Source organism: Crocodylus porosus, unplaced genomic scaffold (genome assembly GCF_001723895.1).
Source record: "Crocodylus porosus isolate Cpor-Errol unplaced genomic scaffold, CroPor_comp1, whole genome shotgun sequence".
NCBI classification, from domain to species: Eukaryota; Metazoa; Chordata; order Crocodylia; family Crocodylidae; genus Crocodylus; species Crocodylus porosus.
This window is the reverse complement of record NW_017728926.1, coordinates 7,383,477-7,405,950: the sequence shown is the minus strand read 5'-3', so window position 1 is coordinate 7,405,950 and position 22,474 is coordinate 7,383,477. Positions and strand designations below refer to the sequence as shown.

The 22,474-nt window shown below is 42.6% G+C and overlaps 1 protein-coding gene across 2 annotated transcripts in view; it reads right to left on the bottom strand.

Annotated features, from left to right (window-relative positions):
* GNB1 (G protein subunit beta 1) overlaps nucleotides 1-22,474 on the bottom strand; it is a 92,985-nt gene that overhangs the window by 20,313 nt on the left and 50,198 nt on the right. For both annotated transcript variants that reach the window (XM_019541293.1, XM_019541294.1), the window contains 5 exons: nucleotides 18,009-18,116; nucleotides 12,712-12,750; nucleotides 9,234-9,340; nucleotides 3,793-3,856; nucleotides 1,606-1,768 (listed from right to left, as the gene is read on the bottom strand). In XM_019541293.1, the coding sequence (XP_019396838.1) occupies nucleotides 1,606-1,768; nucleotides 3,793-3,856; nucleotides 9,234-9,340; nucleotides 12,712-12,750; nucleotides 18,009-18,065 (430 nt within the window). In that variant the 5' untranslated portion in view covers nucleotides 18,066-18,116. The remainder of the gene's footprint in view (nucleotides 1-1,605; nucleotides 1,769-3,792; nucleotides 3,857-9,233; nucleotides 9,341-12,711; nucleotides 12,751-18,008; nucleotides 18,117-22,474) is intronic.

The window sequence follows — 22,474 nt, the reverse complement described above, 5'->3', positions numbered from 1 at the left end:
CTCCATGATTTTTCTGGAGACTGAGGCAAACCTGACTGGTCTACAGTTTCCTGGATCCTCTTCTCCCCTTTAAAAAACGGACACTATATTTGCCCTCTTCTAATCATCTTGGACCTCCCCTGATCACCATGAGTTTTCAAAAGATAATGGCCAGTGGCTCTGCAATCACATCAGCCGGACTCCCTCAGCACCCTTGGATGCATTGCATCTAGCCCCATGGACTTGTACACGTCCAGCTTTTCAAAATAGTCCTTAACCTGTTCTTTCACCTACTGTTGACTGCTCACCTTTTCCCCAAACTGTGCTGCACAGTGCAGTAGTCTGGGAGCTGAATTTGCCTGTGAAGACTGAGGTAAAAAGGCATGGAGTACTTCAGCCTTTTCTGCATCACCTGTCACTCAGTTGCCTCCCCCCATTCAGTAAGAGACCTACACTTTCCCTAACATTCCTCTTGTTGCTGACATATTTGTAGAAACCCTATTTATTACCCTTCACATCCCTTGCTAGCTGCAACTCCAACTGCATTTTGGCCTTCCTGACTTCATCCCTGCATGCCCAAGCAAAATTCTTATACTCCCAAATTGTTTATTTAAGCTTCCACTTCTTGTAAGCTTCCTTTTTGTGTTTAAGCTCACTGAAGAGTTCTCTACTAAGCCACGCTGGTCACTTGCCACATTTGCTATTCTTCCTGCACATCAGGATGGTTTGTTCCAGCACCCTCAGTAAGGTTTCTTTAAAACATAACCAGCTCTCCCTGGACTCCTTTCCCCCTCAGGCTGGCCTTCCTGCAGATCTTGCCCAATCGTTCCCTGAGCGAGTAAAAGTCTGCTTTTCTGAAGTCTAGGTTCATACTCTGCTGCTCTTTCTGCCTTTTGTCAGGATCCTGAACTCAGTCATTTCGTGGTCACTGCTGCCCAACTTGCCATCCACTTCTACGTCCCCGACCAATTCTTCCCTGTTTCTGAGCACTAGGTCAAGAAAAGCACAGTTCCTAATTGGTCTCTCCAACACCTGCACCAGGAAGTTGTCTCCAACGCTCTCCAAAAACTTCCTGGCTTGCCCATGCACCACTGCATTGCCCTCCCAACAGATGTCAAGTGCATAACTGAAGCACTAGTATTAGTAATAGTACTATATCATAATAATTATAAATCATCCACAGACTGGATTGTGCTAAGCATACTATGTATTCTTATTCCCTTACCTGGACTAGATCTTTTGTGACCCTTTTGTTATTATGAGTTCTTCACTTGTTTGCCTCTCCCAGCGCTATCCCTATTGCTCCTCCTCTCCTACCATTTGTAATCAAATTACTCAGTCCCCTTTATACACTGCTCTATGCTCCTCTTTCCACAGGATCAGATGAAATGGGCTCCCTTTACCTCCCCATGTATAGCTTAAGCTTGACTTCAGACTAACACAGCTACTAGCTACCTCTCAATACCATTACTTGCAACATTTAAAATCAAACTGGGCAGAGCACCACACATTTGCAGGAAATGATCCTGCCTTGCAAAAGAATTTAAGTAGATGAGCTTCAACATTCCACAGTTCTCTGTGGGCTTACCTAGATGACTAGGTTTTACAACAAGAACCAATTCTCACCTGTGTGACCAGCCAGTTCACGGCTGACACGTACATTCCCTTCACGAGTTTTCAGGTTGTAAATGGAACAGATGTTATCAAGACCACCACAAGCCACATAGTTTCCAGAGGGGGCATATGCACAGGTCATCACCCAAGATGAACGGAGGGGAATAGCATGCACCTGGAATACAGAGAGAACATTTGATTCATCCAGCCGATCAACTGATTAGGCATTTTATCACAAATCTACATTTTTGTAATAGTATTACTCTCCCTCAAATCAAAAGTAAGGACAGAAAAATTAATAAGCAAGTCTTGTACTTGAAGGGCCAAACTTATATTTCAGGGATATTTTCACATGTAGCTTCTCAAACCAAATAATAGCCTAATTAAAACTTCAGAATTGCATTCTAAGAATCCAGTTTAATGAGCAGGTATACTACAAGTCACACAAGCTGTTCTTATATTTTCATGATTCAAGTATCTTATAGATTTAGAAAAACATCAGTGTTCTACTTACAGGATGGGGGAAAAGGACAATTCCAGATCATATGAAAGAATGAAAAATTAAGATATTGGTTCTTCCATTTGACACACTCATTTAAATCTTGCCTTAAAAACCTACTTTGATGCTTACAAGCAGTGAGAAAAGAAATGAATTTTAGTCATTTAGACTATGCATCCCTGTTTTCCCCGCTATCACATATACTCATCTTCCCTAAATAAGCACATTCACCAACTCTGTCTTTCCTTCTCCAACTCCTATACTCAGTTTTGTAACCCCCATCATTTTAAAATTTGTTCAGAAACTCCTCAAGGAAGGTACTGTGTCTTTATAGGTATCATGAGATTATGCAAAATATCCACAACTTCCTCTTACTTCCCAATTAGGGACTAAAAAGATTACCATTAATCTCTCTCTGTGCATGATTTCCAACTACAGGTCTACAACCATAGCAGAACCTACAGTGATGAGTAATTTAAGAATTTATTTTCAGTGCAGAGCATTGCTTTCTTAAAGCCAGCTAAGCATGAGACAGATTTCTAAACATAAAAGCTAGTGAAATGCCCCAAATGTCTATCCATATTTCAACTGCAGGATAAAAATGTGTTTATACAACTGTGTTTTGTTGTTGCTAACATTTTGTACAACACAACTGCACCAAGGACTACTTAGCCACAATGCTATCATAAATATTTTGAGAGAGATTGCTTTCAGATGTAATCTATTTCAATTTGTGAAAATATTAAAAGTAAAAAAAAAGTACTTCCTAGATACAGGAACATGGCTTCAAATTTCCTGGATTTGCTTAGCAATTTTTTCACTGAATGAACCCAGTTTCAAAGGCATGATGCACTTCTAGCAAAAGAGTTCTATTTCTGACTCGACCAAAGACTTCCTTAAATCAACCAACAACCTTTCTGTGATTCAGTTTCCCCAACCCTAAAAATAGGGATCTCCTCCCTACCTCCCAGGAATGTTCAAGATATTAATTAATGTTTGCAAAGAGCTTAAAGATCCTAATATGGAAGTCACTGTTGAAGTGACTATTTTAGCATCTCCTCTTTTTCAATTAAGAAGTACTTCTGGTTATTAAACTGCCTTTTACCTGTTGAAGTTTCCTATTTTAAGCTCTCTGAAACCAAATGTCTTTATTTAGCAAGCAATATTCTCTTAGCTTGTGCTGAATGTGTCACAAAGACAATGAAGTAACCACTGGGCACTGACCACTACCATGTCCCATTCAACCGTCTGTAACCTTAGCCTGGTCACATGACTACAGCCAGAAACTAAGAGTCAGTCATTTACCAGCATTCTGGTGTTTCGCTGCCTTATTGCAGAATTTAAACTAGTACATCTGTGCTCTTCCCACTTAGAACATTTCAGGGAAATGGTTTGCTAATTAACTTCTGCTCCCTCTGCTAACAGCTGCTCCTGGAGCAGCAGAACAAAAACTACCCTTGCTCTAGAACTAAATATTTTTAGTTTCTCAGAGACAACACATGTATATAATCAATACTTGTTTAAATATACATGCTATAGTTGCGGTTCTAAATACATTTGTCATAAAATAATTATGAGTCAAAAGTTAGGTTTAACTAAATACTGGCTGTACCTCTAAGAGCCGACATAGGTAAATTATATACTTTGCCCTTGTATTTTCAGTTTAATTTCAGTTGAGCAGTAATATGTCAGTTACTCACCTTGTTTGTGGTATAACTGTCCCAAATTATAAGTTTGCCATCCTGGGAGGCACTAACTAGAAGCCTGGAAAGAAAATATGAGATTAAATATAAAAAGGTCACTGAAGGAACCAAAGAGAGCAAATTCATCTAGCTTCACATAATAATGTTATCAAAACTACTAAAAGGCTTTAAAGCCACAGCATAAACATTATGTGTGCTGTACTCACACATGTACACAGAATTATGCACCTCCTAGAAGTACAAGTGGACTTCAGTTTAACTGTTAAATCTTACTGAACAGAGGAGCAGTGGAAGCCTCTGAAAGCACAGCCTGAACATCTGACACTCTCCAAGATCCTTGTTGGATGTCAGTACTCAATAATAATGTTTTGTAGTATTCCAGGCAACTTCTTGCATTGGGAGTGCATGAATGTATATTAGGAAATGTAAGTGACATTGGTGCATGATGCGAAAACCCCACCCACACACATCACTGATCTAATGCATCCCTTTTCTTACAGAATTTCACAGCTTTAGGTCCTATTCCCTCAAAAAATTCAACTAATTGAAGATTTAAGAATGAGTAAGCCAGTTTTACAGAAACTCATTGACTTGCATTTAAATTCTGATTTGCTTAAAAAAGGTCTGTTCTGAAATGGGAAGTCTTAATTTTCTAAAACACAGGCTGTTCACTCTCCTGCAAGCATCTGAAAAAAATCTGAGGAAAGGGAATTGAGAAAATATGCAGTCAGGCTTATTAAAAGCCTATATTATCTTGCTTTCATGCCAAGAAACAATACAGTAATCTATTAAAGATACATATTTTATTCTCTGGAGTTTATCTTGTTTATCTTAAAGCATGCATTTTTGGAAGACTTCTTTTAATAAAGAGGGTATGCAAAAAGGACCCAAGAGTTCTTCCTTTCCCCCCCGCCCCGCTTCATACCCAGCAAATAATCTCTCTCTCTCTCACTCACACACACACAGTGAAAGAGAAATCAGAGAAAATAATCGTCAGAGTAAAATAATGCACTGACACTTTAAGCATCAGTGATAGGTTCAGTAAAATTAGATAAGCACAGCTAATTACTTGGTTCATAGAATCCTTTTTTCTCCTAATTGTCCAGATTTCAAACAAGTTGGGGGAAAAATAAAGAGGGAGGGGACTGGTTTGATACTGTAAACCAAATAAAATCTTAGGTCATCCTGGAGCTACAACCAGTTTGAAAAGAAAACTGGATTTATAGCAAAGTAATCTACCCTTCAAGCTGAAGGGTAGACTGCAAGGAAAGGGTGTTTTATTCCCTTCATTTCCTCTGCAAAAACCCCCACACGCTTCTCTATGGATAAAGCCTTAAATAAACCACTATAGTAAAATGGAATATTTGTTCCATTTTAGTGGGAACATTTTTCAAAGTTTTTTTTTAACTAGGTTTTCTTACTCCAAGAACAAAAAAAAGATTCAGGTTTCAGGCATGAGCCAGTCATGTGCATCTTTTATCTATATTAGGGAAACAAAGCTAAACTGGAGTTTAAATGTGTAACATTTCACACTGAGTTCTCATCTACAATTACTTTGTTCCTGGTAGAGGTAGTGCAGTTTAGGAGACTGGTCACACATCTTACAAGGTTCAGAAGTATGGTGCCAAAGATCTAGCTACCTTCCTATAGACCGCTGTCCAGCTGGCAGCCTGCATGTAGCCTTTGAGTGGTTAATTTGTGGCCTCTGGGCATCATTCCTCCCAGCCACCACTGTTGCCTACAGAATTTCTGGCCTCCTCCCCATCCCTCTTCCCACTTCTGCTGCAGCATGTTGGGACTGGTGGGGTGGATCATTTTCCATGGCTATGGGAGTCTGCAGCTAGAGGTCTTGGGGGACCCTGAAAGGTATGGGGCTGCATGCAACTGGGGGGGGAGGGAACCACACAGCAGTATGCAAGGCATGGTAGCACTGGAATAGCACAGGTGGGGGGTGCCCCTCCACAGCAGACTGGGTGGAGTATGCAGGGATGGAGGGGACTCCAGCCATGCAGCAACATATACAGACCATGCAGAATCAGCCCAGGAGACCTGTGACCCGCCTGAGGGTCCTGTCTACTCAGAAGCTGGACATCATTGCTATACACTAATCTGGCAACTTTTAAGAGGCAACTTAAAGAAGTTGGCAGGGACAAGTACTGTTCTCTCTACGTGAGTATTATACTGTGTTCATTGTGGGGGTGGGGGAAATCAATATATTAAGACAATACAAATTAAATATAAAAAGGGGGAAAGAACATTGCTATCATAGTCAAAGTTGCTACTCGAACTTAATTTGTGACTTTAATATAAGCTCCTGACAACAAACTATAAATTATTTCTAGTGAAAACATCTTTGCCTTGAAATTGTTTCAGTTATTGTGGGTAGTTGTCTCCAGTTTGGCTTCTAGGTATTTTAGTACTGTTATTTTCTTAAAACTTAAGACATGTTTCCCCAAAAAGCGTTTTCAAATTCAAACCTAATTTGAAAGAGAAAACGCATAAAAAGGGAGATGAAATGTTAATGTCTATAAAATGAGGAACTAAAAAAGGGACCAAGTAGTCCTGGGTTTAGAATGGTGGCAAACACTAAGCCACCCTCCTGAGTATGGCTCTGAGATCGCCATTTTATACAAAACTAAAGATGAGGTTACTGTATAGGGACAGTTTTACACTACTCTGAGGTTTTATACTATACTATGTTTGTTCTAGATACTTGAACCATGACATATGTCTAGTGTAGGAGCATTCAACCCCCAGGTGGGCCCAACGCCATCTGACCTATGTGGTTTTGATGGACTGGGAAGACCTATGTGCCATGGCTGTGTACTCTAGATTGGAGAGGTGGAGTGATGCAGGACCTGATCCTGGCATACACTGCTAAGCAGGGGCAGTCCGGAGCTTGATCCTAACATATGGGACTGATCCCAGCAGGTAGAGGTGGCACAAGACCTTGGGACCCAGTACTGGACCAAAGTGGCCTGGCCCCATGTCACTCATCTGGTATAGTCTAATTCACAGATTTCGTATGGTATTTTATTACAAGGTAAGATTTTAAAAACAAAACTATTTTAATGGACATCACAAAAATATCTACCCAACTTCTTCATTTTGGGGAAGATTTTTAGATAAAAACCAGGACATATTATCTATGATTTGGAGGTGACATCAGAATTAGCTTAGCATAGTTTCCGCCTGGTTTTGTTCAAGTGGTATAACACAATCTTACTGCTAAAAGTTCTGAGGATTTTAATGTGGTCAGTTTTCAAAGAATCATTGGAACCATCATAAATCTTAGTCCTGTCATGCTGTTAAAATATCTTTTACAGCAAATAATTTCCCACAAATTAACAATGAAACACACTACATCTAAGAAATAACATACAGATACTATAGAACTGTCCCATTTACTTGTTGCTCTTTTAACCCCGAGAAGTTCAGAAAGTACAAGCAAAATATACATGAGAATACTTTTCTTTTACATGTACATTTAGCAAGCCTGTTGTTTATACAAGAAGCACTTTGCTGAACTTGCCTTAAGTATAATCATAGAACCAGGATGTTATATGGTGATTTAGAGCAACTTTGCTCAAGTTTGGGTAAGTAAACTCATTAGACTAATAGAACTCCCTACAGAGACATCTGGCATCCAGAAAAGTACTTTCTACATACAGGTAGACTAGCTCCCAAATTTGGAAGGTTAAAAAACAAAACTAATTCACTTATTCCTGTGGTTAGGGAATACCATGTTTCTGCATTTGACGTTAGACTATTCACTATTGTGTACTTTAAAGTTCTTCTAAAGATATAATTAACAGTAGGTAATACTGCTGACTTTAATTTTTAGTGTCTGGATCTCTCTGAAGGGCTACTACATCTCTGAATGTTAATGTCAGTGATTTTAAGAAAACCTTTGAAACCAGACATGAAATCTACTCTATCTTTAGATTTCCTTAGAATTCCACAAGTATATTTTTCAGGCAAGAAGAAAGGTTGATGTTTTGGAACTGAATTTAGATTCTGATGCCAAAAATATGGAAGTTAAATGAAAGAGTGACATTTTGTGTTGCTAAGTTCTTTTGGGACCAGAATAGAAACTTCAGTTATAAAACTTCAAGGAAGTAACCAGCTCCACCTGTAAGAGTGTCCCTGCTCTTGGAAAAAGGCCATAGTATCTTAAAATTCACTCTTGTAGAAAGGACTTCATATATTACAGCAGGGCTGGGCAATTATTTGGGTCCAAGGGCCACATGGGGAGCTTTGATTAGCTGTCACAGACCAGGTCAGCACCACCCCCTCCCATCCTGGCCCTTCCACCACAACAACTCACCAAACTCCCTAGGGGACTGTGGGCAAGCAGGAAGCATTGTTCAGGAGTGGGAGGGTAGGCGAGGCTGGGATCACAGGGCCTGGTTGCAGGGTGGTGACAACTCTAGGCTGGGGGCCAGGATCTGGGACCCTTGGTGGGGAGGGGAGGGTACATGCATGCGTACGTGGGGGGTAGGGGCTGCCTGGATACTAGGTCCCAGGAGCCTGCTATGGGTGAGGGGAGGGAGGGAGTATGTACAGCAGAGCTTGCCCAGGGAGAGCAGACCATGCTACCTGTGCGGCACTCCATGCTATCCCTGGCCCAGCAAAGTGTTGTTCTGCTCTCCCTGCCTCCAGGGGTGGTTCCTGCTTCTGCCCTTGCTGCACCGCGTGGCACTGAGCAGCTTCCTGCGGGGCTGTTCCTGGTGCAGCTGCAGCTGGCCATGTGCTGCTTTGCTTCTCCCACCTCCAGTGGTAGCTCCTACTCCTGCCCCTGCCACACTGCTCCTGGCAGGCGGGTTGACAGCTTCAGTCAGGCAGCTCCTGCCCCAGTGCATAGGGCTTTAGCTTCTGGCCACCTTCAAGGGGAAGGTGCTCTAGGGCAGGAGCTGCCCGGCTGAATCTGCTTGCCCAGAGCCGTGCAGCATGGTGCAGGTAAGATCAGGAGAAGGAACTGCCACTGGAGGCAGGGGGAGGAGAAAAGCACCCAGCTGCAGCTGCACCAGGAACAACCCCACAGGAAGCTGCTTGGCATGGTGTGGCACAGCAGGGGCAGGAGCCACTGCTGAAGACAGGGGGAGCAAAGCAATACCCAGCTGCAGCCACACCTGGAACAGTCTCAATAGAAGCTGCATGCACTGGCCAGGGCCAGACAGTGTGCACTGGTGAGAGCCTGGTGCTGCCTCAGCATGAGTGGTAGGGACTTGGTGCCATTTGGAGTGCTGCAGGGGTAGCCAAAAGCAGATCCAGGCACCTGGTGGGCCAGATCTACTCACAGGCTACCCACCCCTGCATTACAGCCATTACCTGAAATAAAAGAACTGAGTTTGTATCATCCTACACACAAACAAACATTTTCAACAAGGAGCTTCGTGGAACCCAAGAACAAATCTTCCTGAATCAGCGCCACTCACCTGGAATCAGTCCCCCAATGCATTGCATAAATTTTAGCCAAGTGTCCCCTCAGCGTTCTTCTAGTGCGCATCTGAATTCGCCCCACAGGATCAATGCTGGCTGTGATCTAAAATGATAAAGTTATTATACACCTTAATTCTGCACCTGTCTTACTCTCCTAAAACTCGGTACTTTATTAATGCAATAATACTTAGGAAATGCCATTACAGACAGAGCAAAAGGGTACACTATACATTTTATTTGTATTCCCCGATGCAGACAAAGGGGCCAGGGAATTTGCCCTATGTGGTACTTTGGAGTCATCACAAACACCGTTCTTCCTTGGGGGAGGGTCAACCCCTTATCTGACCTTTGCGGACAGAGCTACAAAGAAATGGGATTGCACAATACCCCTTTAAGGGAGCTTTGCCACAAGTGGGAACATTTGTTCTCCTGGGGACAAACAGCAGCGGCACAGTATGTGCTGCTGCCACTTGTCCCCAGGAAATGACCATGCACACATGCTCTGAAACATGGCACATTGCCCCAGGTGGACTACAGGAGAGTGGGACCAGCACTTGGGCTGGCCCCAGAAGCCTTACCCGGGGTCCCCAGGGCCTCCGGGGGCTACAGCCACTACTGACATGTGTGCTGCCATGCGTTTTTAAGGTGCAGGGTTTTTTTGACAAAGGGATCTCCCAGCGTCAACCCCCACAAATTAGCAGTGCAAGGAACCCCTACATGTGCGGGGTGCAGTGTCACAGACAGATCTGTGGCACTGCTTATCTGTGCTCGTCTGGAGATGCCTTAAGAGGGCAAGTGTATTATCCAAGCCTGCTAGAGAGCTAACGAATCAATTCAAACTCTCAGGCCGCAGTTTTGTTTAGGTAGCATCAGGGATCCTGGTTTTTTCATCTTACAAATGGCAAATTCTCTGATAAAGACCCGCATTCACTGATTAAAAGCCCACAAATCTGTGTTTTTCCATGATTAAAATGAAACACCACTATATACATAGCTATCAGTTGAACACAGTGTTTTATTGATAGCTTTAAAATTGTAAATATATATGGAAGCCCACCAGTGCCTCAATCACTATAATAAAATAAGATTCTAAATATCTATAAATTTTGGTTTGACTGGGGGGGGGGGGGCGGGGGTGTTTTTTGTTTTTTTATTATTATGGAAAAATCAGAACCTCCATGTTAGAAGGCAACAGCTGCTGTGGCAGAGCAGAGCAGAGCCCAATTTCTCCTCCTCTGCAGGTGGCATGGCCAAAGCAGGACCCAATGGAATGTGGGCTGGCTGCTGTGGGCTGGCTCCCCGCCACTGCACACACTCCCCGGGTGGGGCATGGGAGGCACGTGCTCCCCAGATTTCTACATGGGGTGGGTATGGGTTGCAGGCTCAGGGCTTTCCACCCTGCTGCCCTCCCCTGTGCCTCTGTGACCCAGCAGGTGGGACCGGTGAAGCAGGGCAGAGCAGGGCTGGGAAACAGCAGGTCTGGGTGCTGCAGCCACAAGCCCAGTGCCACCACCCCTGCTGCTGCCAGGTAGGCAGGGGGCACCTTGCCAAAGCAGCGTGCGACTCCCAGCGGTGGTGGCACTGAGCTTTCCCACCCCGCTCTGCCCTGCTGTGTTGGATCCTGCACGCTTGGCTATGGAGGCCCTGGGGGCAGGGCAGCATGGGAGGGAGCCCCCAGCAGGCAGCCCACCCCCTAGACACAAATCTGGGTGGCATGTGCCCCCCATGGCTGCCAGGGAGTACGCAGTGGCAGGGAGCCAGCCCCCTTCCCTCTGCCGTGGATGAGCTGCCTGCGACCATCCTGCTCCTCACTTGGGCCCTGCAGCCTTCTATTCTGGCCCCAGGGCCCAAGCCCCACTCACCACCTGAGCTGGGCAGCAGCCCCACCTTGCCCAACTCCCATCCTCACTATGTGGGCCTCAATTTCCCCTGGCCCTCCCCCTCCCCCCCCAACTTACCCATGGGAGCTGCTACCCAGGCTGCTTGGCGGCCATGTGCAAGTGTACATGCCCACACGCACATGCTGTGGCCGACCTGGCTGCCCTCCTTCTGCTCCCCACAACCCCCTGAAGGCTGGAACTCTGCCAACCTGGAACGGGAAACCCACAGTTTCCCTCATTTTTCTCCTTTAAAGGAGAAAATCCATATTTTACCATGCTTTACCATCACAAATGGAAAACCTGGATCCCAGGTCATTATCTTCTGACATGTGGTTTTAACAGCAACTTCAATTCCTCTCCTTCCTCCACCCCCCCCCCAACAGAATAATGTATTATTTGGCCGATGGGGAAGGATTATGGATACAGGCAACCTCCACTTAACACTGTTTCACTTAGCGCTATTTTGCTACAATGCTCATTTTAAATTGATACCTGATTTCACTTAGCACTCAGCGAGTTTCATTATAATGCTCATGGTCGCCATCTTGGGTCATTAAAAACAACTGTGGTCGCCATCTTGGGTCATCAAATACTTTTGGTTTCGCTTAACACATTTCACTTAATGCTCAGTTTTTCAGGAACCAATTAAGGGTGCTAAGCAGGGGTTGCCTGTACAGCTTTCTCGGTATGTTTTAGATGGGCTAGCATTTTAGAGATAAATGAACTCAATTTAGATGCATCAGACAGCACTTTCTGAACATAACGTTTTCAACTTTATAACATTAACATTGTATCTAACTTTTGGAGGCAAAGTATATATTTGAGGAAGTGAATAGTAAAGTAACAAAGTCAACAATACATCTGTCATTATCTAGTTAAATTTAATATAAATAGCCTCCCTGGCCTAGAGGAAGGCACCGGCTAAAAAAATAGCATACAACACTTTCCAGTAATATGCTGAATAACTTAACAACTGTATATTACAGCAGATCCAAAAGAGTTTATAACTTCATTTTATGGATAATGTCTGCATGCTTGTCCTGTCTCCACATAACGAAATTATTTAGCCAAAGCATTTGAGTAAAGAACTCTGCTTCTTTTCAAAAAAATGTCAAGAAAGCTTAGTGTTCAAACTAACAGATCAGGCCATTTCCCAAACTTAGAATTCTTATGCAACGCCCATCACTAGTATACAGTCACTTTGTGTGAACAGATTTCGTCCTCTGAGAAATGTTGCACCATAAAAGGTGGCAAGTAAGAAAATGCCACCAGAAAAAGACTCTCCAACACAACATTGTACGCCTTAGTTCTGCCAAAAGGAAGCTACATTTTTACATCAGTCGTTCTCAGCCTTTCTAGATTCAAGCCACAGCATAGAAAATGCCCGAGCAGTTCTTCAGGTCAGAATGTTTTTGACACTATGGACTCCTATTTGAAATCTCTGGGTTTATCTTGCAAATTGTGTGTAGGGGTTTGCACGCCTAACAGTGCTAATATTGTGCAGTACCCCACAGCACCAATAAAAGGAATTCACGGCACCTCAGGGTGCTGCGACACCCTTGAGAAAACACAAGCGTTTTAAAAGAGTGCTTACCTGGGCCAAAGTGGCATCTGCGCATGCTTTTCTAGCATCCTGCAACAAAGAATTGGAGATCACACATCAGAGATAGCTGGATACTTGCTAGACTATTTATCCTGAAATTCTATTTGCAACATTACTCAAGAGCGTCAGAACAAGAATTTGGAACATCAGCTAGTCGTCATGACCCAAAAGAAAGACAGTGAAAGATGAACCTACCACGTTAGACTTTGTTGCCAAAGTGCATGTCTAGTGCTTCCACTGAAACCTGCATTTACTGGAAAGGGTAATTCCTGCACTTCCTCAACAAAGGTGAGAAGGAATAGTTAGTACCAAGTTTCAAAATAAAACTGACTGGGCTGGGCACTTTCATGTTTTCAAATCTTGAAACTATCTGAGCTACTACTGAAAACCAGCAACAAACCTGAGCTCTAATAAAACACAGGACACTATCTGAAATGTGGTCTTTTACATACTTATGCAAGCAGATAAAAGGAGCATTCAACAAATTCTAATGCACACTCTAGTTATACATTTCTATGGGATTTTCCAATTTGGTACTAAAAATAATAGTATCTTCAATTTTTTTAGTCCTCAAAATGAAGTTCTCTTAGCTCACAGCATGTCATTTTATTCAACGTTTCTGTCATAATAAATTATCCTTGAAAACTTAATGCTGAAATTCTGTACATCTTAGAGGAAAGTCAAGACCTGGAAAGCAAGATACTGGGAAGTTGAAATGAAAACTGGAAAATGGTAGCAATATACAGTATAGCTTCTTTTTGTTTCTTTAAAGACAAAATTGTTCTACAGAGCTAAGAAACAGATGACAACTTTTTATTCTGAAATAAAGTAGCTGAAAAGCACAGCACTCTTAACTTGGCCAGTAAATGTTAGCCAAGGTTCAATGTCTTTTCAGGTTCCACACCTCTTTTTTTTTTTTTTTTTTTTTTATTTATCTGCTTATAAAAGCAAAGCAGGAAGTCTCCTTATTACAGATCAATTTTATTATGTTTAAACAAATATAAAATGAATGAAGATGGAACAACATGATATTAGTTTCTTAAGCTAGTTATGTACACAAAAGACTGGATAATTTGTGAGCTGCTGCACAATAGTTATTTATACAGATAGATTCGGCTCAGAGAGACTCAGCAATTTTATTCATCTTGTGAAAGTTTACAATAGTTTGAGTTTGTTATTGAATGTAGTTCCAAGCACATCTAAAAAGAAATGGTGCTATTTAAGATGTTCATCAATTATCTAAAGAGGAAGTCAACAGCACATGAATTCAACATACACAATATACAGAACAGGAATAGGTTTCATTCACCTTACAGGGAAGAGGCAGCACCAAAGAGACTTTGATTAGAAGCAAAGGCTGCCAATGCAAAATTTAGCTGACTACTCACAAGCAGTCATTTCCTATATAGCTCTGATGCAAGTGCACCTGGTCTAAAGCTTCCAATTCTGGACATTACCAAAAATATTGACAAATGGCAAATGAGAGACAAGGATTTGATTTTTTTTTAAAAGGAAGAGATGATTAGAGCCAAGTATGTGCAATTAAGAAGGGAATGGAACATTATCCACAAAATGGAAATACCCAGCCAAGAAAAAAAAAGCTGTGTGTAGTACATGCATGACCAAGTTACAGAACTTGTTTTTAGGCTAAACATGAACGTTGTGATGGCATGGATTGCAGAACTGCCTCCCAAGGAAGTGTTTGAAGGTCCACTGCTTAAGATTTAAAACTAGAAAGGGAAAAAAATCCCACCAGAGAAAGATCTACTTTAGAGAGCTGCCCTGCATTGCTCTACGGAAATTAAATGGACCCGTCTCTTCTATCTGTTTTCTCTAACCATGAAACTACACCCATGCTATCTGGCAACAATCCAAACAAGTTCTTTATTCTGTCTGGACTTTGTTCAAAAGCACACACGTAATAGGACATGTTTAAGTTCTCAAAACAGGATTTAATCTTAAACATGTAACCACTACTCTGCTCTTACTCACTTGATGACAACATTAAACAAAACTAAAAGCAACTAAACTAATTCTTTCATATGAATAAATTTGTCTGTTTATGGTTGTGCTGGCATAAAGGCTGTACTATATTCATAGAAAACTTGCACATTTGCCTGGTATAGCACAATATACACTCCATTTGTACAGGAAACTTTTACCCACTACACTGTAAGATCTCTTTTAACATGCTCATTCCTTAATCAAACTCTGTTCATGAAGAGAATGAGTTCTGTTGATCACAATGAGCAGTTACTTACCTAGAGTGACTAGGCTCTCCCAATATATTTCTGTCAAAAAATCCCACTGTTGGGTCATGAGCACAATAAGGCATTTTATACCTGTACGTTATACCCTGTGCCTGCTTGTGCTCTCAAGCAAGGGCATATAGAGAGAAGCAGCAAAAATCTTTTCTAATTCTTTCACAAAGTATGTGGTAGCTGAGGTCTCTGGAAAGCCAGGAGGTAGCCCAAGTTAAATGTCCCACCTCTTTATAGCCTACCAGTTACTGTAAGATAAATAACCATTCTTATGAGCATGTCTGAATAAGACTCACTCTAGTTTAGTATGAAGCAGCTTCCCCTCAAAGTGATGGAAGTGAGGAATATCAGCAGCTGTCTAAGTGACTGCAGAGCTGCTTTTCCAGATTTGGCACCTGACCTATCAACTAAACCCAAAGCACAATGTTTAATAAGGGTCAGAGGGTAGCTTCAAACTGCCATCTTACAGAGATGGTATTAACATGTGCCTGAAGCAGAACCACGATACCACTTGCACTCCATTGTAGAGATCCTTGATGGCCAGTGAAAAAAACATATCAGCCAACTGGTACTTACTGTCAATTTGAAGTGATTGGCACTCAACACCTTGAGCTAGCAGGGCAGTCAGGAAAGAACAAGGGTTGAAATGACTGACTGTGTGCAAGTTTAGATCCAGCGCACTAACTTATTCTTCAGAATCTTTTAAGTATTTTTAAGAGCTCTGGAAACATAACGACTCTGGTGGGGATGGTATGCCACCGTCTACAAGAGGATGAAATCTTAGAGCCACGGAAGATCCTCCAGCCTTCTTTCAGTTTTTCAACACAGTTTTAGAAAGGCAGAAGACAGAGTAGAGATGCACCTTACAGGCTAACTGAATCAGAATTAGTTAGGAACCTACTCAAATCATGACTGTGCACATTTCATGGAAATTGTGAAATTGGGTGAGCTCTAAAAATACACTGGGGGGAGGGGAAGGAACTTACTAAAAATAACATGTTGGCTCCCTAGTGGGAGCCAGCAGTCGTCCTCCCACTGGTACAAAAGGGTGCAGCCTGGCATGAAAGGGGCTGCAGGCATGAAGGTGAGCAGGCAAGATGGCTTCCACTTCCACCCCTCACAGCTGATTGGCTAGAAGAACTGCCTGCTATGTGACCCTGCCTCTCTCCACTAATCATTGGCAAGGGCTGCATGACAGATAGCCCTCAGCCAATCAGCAACAAAGGGTGGGACCATTGGGGCCCCCCAGCTTATCAGAGCCATGGGGGGTGCTCACCACAGTAACCCATGAAAATGACAGCTGGCCCTGTGATCTGCCCACAAAATTGGCTGGCTGCCTCCTTGAGTTGGGCAGACCCTTAATTATAGTTAGTCAGTCTATAAGGTGCATCTCTACCATGCTGGCCTTCAGACTAACGTAGCTAACTATCCCTCTCCGCTCAGTTTTAAAAAGGCGAGCCTATAAGGTCTCGGCAGTATGTGATAGATGACTGAATCCCTTATGAAATGTACTAAAAATAAAGCAGTAATATGTTGTGCATATACCGAGACATGGGCACTAGGATCTCCTCTGCCAATTCCTTCAGTACCTTGGGTTCTTCACGGAGTTCATCAGGTACTGCTGACTTGACTCCACATTTTAAAAAGGACATGAAAAACTTATAGAGTGGGTCCAGAGGTAGGCAATAACAACTATCAAGGGCTTGGAAAGCAAGCCACACAAAGTTGAAGGAAAGGGCCGTCTTCAGCTTGTGGAAAAGGTGCTTAAGAGGAGACATGATAGCAATCTTCAAATCTTGAAGGGCTGCCATAAAGAAGGAAAATCCTCTCTCTCTCTCTCGCTGCAAGGCATGGACCAATGGCTTGCAGCAAAATAGGTTTAGATCAGAAATCCAGAAAAACTTCACTGTTAAAACATTGAGGCACTGGAACAGACTGCCTAGGGAAGTTGCAGACTCTCCACCATTACTTTTTAAATCTTTAAATATACCATATTTATATGCATCCAAGACGACCTCCCAATAATTATATTCTATACACGGACAATTTATAAGCGTTGTAATTTTCCATTGTAAAGAATCTAATTATTGGAGCATCATCCTAAATTCATCCTCCCCATCTACTGCAGCAGGGCAAGCAGCGGCAGGGGTGGGAACAATTGGTGGGCAGACAGTATAGAAGACAACAGTTGAAGAGAAAGCAAACAGGCAGTAGAGGGGCAGGCAGTAGGGCAAGTGTTGGAGGGACAGTAGGGGAGGCCAGCAATGGGGCTTGACTCCCGCTCCTTGTCCCCCCTTCTCCCCTGCCACCTGTTCATCCCACCACTTGCCTGCCCTTGCCTCTACCACTACCTCTCCCACCTCCCCCCATCCCTGCAACCTCAGGTCCCTATTCTCCCCACCCACGAAGACTCTGCTTACCCTTGCTCCAGCCCTACTCCAGCCTGAGGCATAGAACATGCATTTGCTCCAGTCCCAGCCCTGTGGCAGTTCTGGCCCTGACTCAAGCTGTTGTCAGGGCCAGGCTGGGGCCAGAGCAGGCACACATGCTTTGTGCCTCAGGCTGGTGCAAGCCAGAGCTGGAGTGGTTGCAGAGCAGGTGGGGAAGAGGGCAGGGCAACTGGTACTGGAGATGCAGTAGCTACTCATCCTGCCCCCTCACCCCCCACCCTGCCTCATATTTGAATCTAAGACAAGGAGCTTTTTCTACCCCTACCACCACCTATATTAAAATGGTGGGGGGGAAGCTCATCTTGCATTCGAGTACATGTGGTCATGTATACCATTTTGCATAGCTTTATTTAATTCAAACTACGAAGACTCATTGGAAAGTGGAGCACCTAAAAACATCTTTCTATAGCTACCTGTGCTTACACTGACAGAGCATCAACTTCTGAAATGGAGTGATAAACTTTCAACTTAACTAACAAGACATGCATGTCCATGTCCCATCCTCTTCTTTAATGGATACAGACAGCATAAATATCACTGTGTAAATGGTTTAAATAGACTCAGGTTTAATACATACTCTGATTTGGTTTTTCAGTTGCTCAGCCTCCTGGCGTAATTGGTCAAGTTCACTCATTTTCCTGTGCTAAAGGTGTGCCTCACTGCCACCTCTGAGACGATCAGAAATCTGAAACAGATGCACAAAGGTCCACATAATTAAACATTTATTAATTTACTAGATAAGATGGTCATTTCAACATACATGCAGCTCCACCACATTTTTGTCAAGTAAAAAGAGTCTCAGCTGATCCCAGATCACAGTACCGCTCTCAAATCTGTTCATTAAAAGGAAAATTCCCCTAACACACCCCACTTGTTTCTTTCTGTCCATGATTATTAAAATAGAGTTAGGGTAGTTCTCCACACCTTCCAAAGTCCTATTTAATTTTTCCTAACATGAAACATTATCTTGACTGCAACTAATACAATTTCTCAAACTCGGCAAGTAATGCTGTTTTTTGGAGGGGATTTTTCTTGCTTGTTTTTTTAGACTATAAACACCACCACTGTAAACTCTGATGCACAAAACTAATTTCAGGATGGGGAAGTCAAATCCACAGCAGATTTTGGTTTTTTTAGGGGTCAAAGAAAGATTCATCTAGTATTTATGGCCTGGTGTGACATACTAAGAAAACACTTCAGGTAGAAATATGATTTTCTGTTTCCTGAAGTTTAGTGATTATGAGGAAAAATGTTTAGATATCCAAGAAAAAGCAGATTGTTCAGGCACCTATGGGACAGACGAAACACAGGGAAGAAGGCCCCAAATTTATTTATAATGGGTGCTTTTAGCTTTCACTTGGTAGCTATTCAAGCTGTACTGAAACAGGAATTTATAGACTTGTGTGCAATTTCTGTTACTAAACATTTACTTATCCTGGGATTTAAATAAAAGATAAATCAAAATTAACAGATGGTAGATTAATATTTAATCTATTTCGGTTTATGCAGTTACAAATATACTCATGCTCATCTCACCGTTCCAGTGTCATATGTTTAGAAAGTCCCACTTCCATTTAAGTACTATCTACTGCAGATAACTGAACAAGCAAGTTCAATTTAGTACACTTAGCTACGTGGAGAGATTATTCAAACATGACCTATGTTACTAAAAAGTCACCCAAAACCTATAAAATGCATCATATCAAACCTTCTTTATAAAAGTTTCAGCTGAATTATTTTGTTGTTAAGAACAGTCAATGAAAAACATTAATTCTCAGGAAACAAACAAAAACATTTTTTAATCTGTGTAATCCAATACTTGTCCACGCTAGTGATGCAGACTGTTTTATAATATTGATGTTATGTAATAGATGTCCATGTTTTATGATATCTTATGCAAATTTTAAGTGCACTGAAATCAATGGCTGCTCTGTCATCTAAACCTTGTAGCTATTCTTCCCTCTTTCAGCAATCATACTTCTCTATCTCTGAACTTTGAAAACATACACCTTGTTTTTCATGGTTAAAATGACAGGATTTAGAATTTGCAGTAATATTCAGAAACAAAAAGCAACTGCAAAAAATTTTTGTTGGCTCAGCAGTAAAGTCCTCAAACATACCACACTGTTGTCTAACTCTCAACTAGCAGCAGCATAGCCAACCACATCCACGCAACTCTGGGAGTAGGCTAATTTGCACCGTCACTCTCTAGTGACTGAGCAAGTCACCTCAGTGCCACACAGACAGGCTACCTGCTTCTAACAAAACAGTTGTGCATGCAGAGCAAGGCAGCATCTCTGACAACAGAGTGCCAGACACAGTACATTTGCAGTCTAGACGTGACCTCTGTTTCTTATAACCCCCGTTCCAAAAAAGCCAAAGCAAACCACACCCTGTCAATTGTTTTAGAACAGCAGTAAGTGGGCTGCCTGCACTTGGAAAAGGACCCAAAGTCTCACCCATACTTCCTGTCATGGAATTAAACCATTTTACTCTGCCCATAATGTTCAACAGTGAACATCAGGGTAGAGGAAAAAGCAATTCGGGCACTGGTGAGTAAAGAAGGGCAGAAACTTGCAGCACACTAGTTACTCAGCAGTGACTGTCAGTGCACACCCTATTACCCCACAGTAAACTAAAGAGGGCTACACTACGGCAGGTTAGCTTTTATTTAACGCCAAGGAACAATGCAAGTGCAGGCAGTTACCCCCCTCCCCCCGGCCGTTCTTGACACACTACAAATCTCCACCCTTGTCTGCCTTATGGAGGACCTGTTGATCGTCATTTTCTGCAATGGCTAAATTTTCCTGATTTAATTTTTCTAAATCCAAGATGACCATGAATTCAAGGCACCCCCCCCCCCCAAATATTTTGATCCTATACGTGAAAATTGTGCCATGTAGAGAATTTAATTATTGGAGGGTCATCTTAAATTCATGTCCCTGCCTTCCCCCACATTGCTACAACAGAGAAAGCAGTAGCAGGGGGGCAGGTAGTGTGTGTGTGTGGGGGGGACAAGCAGCTTGACCCCTGGTCCTTTCCCCTCATGCACACGCACCTTTCCCCGCCTCCCCACCCCAACATCTCTTCCCCTTGCTCTGGTACGGCTCTGTCTCTGCTCCACCCTGGAATTATAGAACAAATTTTCTGTGGCCCCAGCCAACACTGGTAGCAGCAGCTGGCAGAAGGGCAAAGGTGGAGGGCAGCAGCTGCAGCTCCAGCACCAATTCCACGTCAGAGCCAGAGCTGCAACCTGTGCCCCCACAACTTCATACTCGATTCCAAGAAAAGGGGCTCCCCCCGACCATTTAACTAGGGAAAACCACCTTGTCTTGTAATTGGGTAAATATAGTAGCTCCCACATTACTAACTAACATAAATCCCTCTGAGGGCACTCTGTAGCCAACTGAAGAAGCCTTTACCGACAAACTAAAACTGCGTGGTGACCTCTAGAAGCCGTGGCTGGAAGAACCGAGCCTCAATATAGTGCCACCGAAGCCACCTGCCCTGCACATCAGCAACAGGGCCAGGTGATGCTGCCACTTCTTCCAGCATCCCCTTCTCCCCGCCACAGCAGGATGTGAATGCAGTTTCCAGACAGCAAGGAACTGAGTCACGAGCAGGTCCTGGAAGCCTGCTGCTGCCTGCCACTATTTCGCACACTCTCCTACCCCCCAGCTCCATGGGCATGGCTGAAAGCTGAGCCCATACTGCAGCCAGATGGGTGTGAGGGGGGAGAAAGCATGGGGTGGGGAGAAGCAGTGGCAGTGCAGAGGCAGCTTTCAGCTGTCTATCCCTAGTGAAGCTCCTTACTGCCCAGCTCTAGCATGGCAAAACCCTCTGGCTCTGTGGGCCAGATGTGGTGGTTCAGCAGGCCATATGTTGCCAACCCCTTATCTAAAACAACTCACTAAGAACATGAACTACCCCCAGGCTTTTTAGAAAAAGAGTTCTGTCACCATTTTCTATTCGTACTGTATTCTGAAACTATACCCAAACTGAATTGTTTAACCCATGACACAAGGCACTAAGTAAATTGTTGAAGATGGAGAAGCTATTCTAATGAAATTTACATTTAGCTAAGGGAGCCTGGGTACACAGCGTTGTTAGGTTTAAAGCTAATACAAGGGTGGAACATGCGCTATATTTTATAGGCAGATAAAGCAGCCACACTCCTGGTAGCATTCAAATCAATTGTAAAATGACATTATTAAAGAGCTAAAATCTTGAACTAGAGCACTTAAGACATTACATAAAGAGACAATGTTCTCCAAGTGATATTTATTACTCATAGCAAATCTCTCTTTTTAGAGAAACTGTTATATTTGCTGTCATTTGTTTCCCCTTAGAAGTCCTACTGATGGGATATAAGAAAAATCTAAAGTCTGGCAGGTGCCTTTGAAAATATATTTATATACACCACTAAGTAACATTAATGCTTTGCTAGCAGTTTCACATATTATTCTATTTGGTTTTAATCAGATTATTTATCTTTGCAAGCATGAGGATTTTTTTTTTTTAATGCTCTTAGAGAGTCCTTTCCAGGAGAAAAGATAAGGAGAGTTGCAAAGTTCTTTTGGCAAACACAGTAATGGAGAAGATACTGTTAAGGCAAACCAACACAGAGGTTCAATGCTTCCAGTAAAGAAGTGAAAGTAGATGGTCTTTAAAAAGGCAGCAGCAATGCTCTCTCAGTAGTGCCATTCTAGACCTACGTAGCTTTCCCAAAGCCTGCTATCGTAGTCATCAATATTGCAAAGTATCTAAGAACTTTAAATACAGATTGTATTAAAATCTATAACAAAAAAAATCCTGATACAAGGGTATCATTCTACTCGGCTGCCCCACATAAATTTACACTAGGAATTTTAGTCATTTCCTACCAAAACCCCCCAAGCTATACCGTTTTAAAGCTCTTTAATGTGCTCATATGGAACTAGCTCTCTGCCCTCCATCTCTTTTTGTTTCAAGGTCATCTTTAAGTCCTTTTAAGACTGTTGGTTCAGCTTAATTACTCACTCAAATCCAGTTAAGACAAAGCCT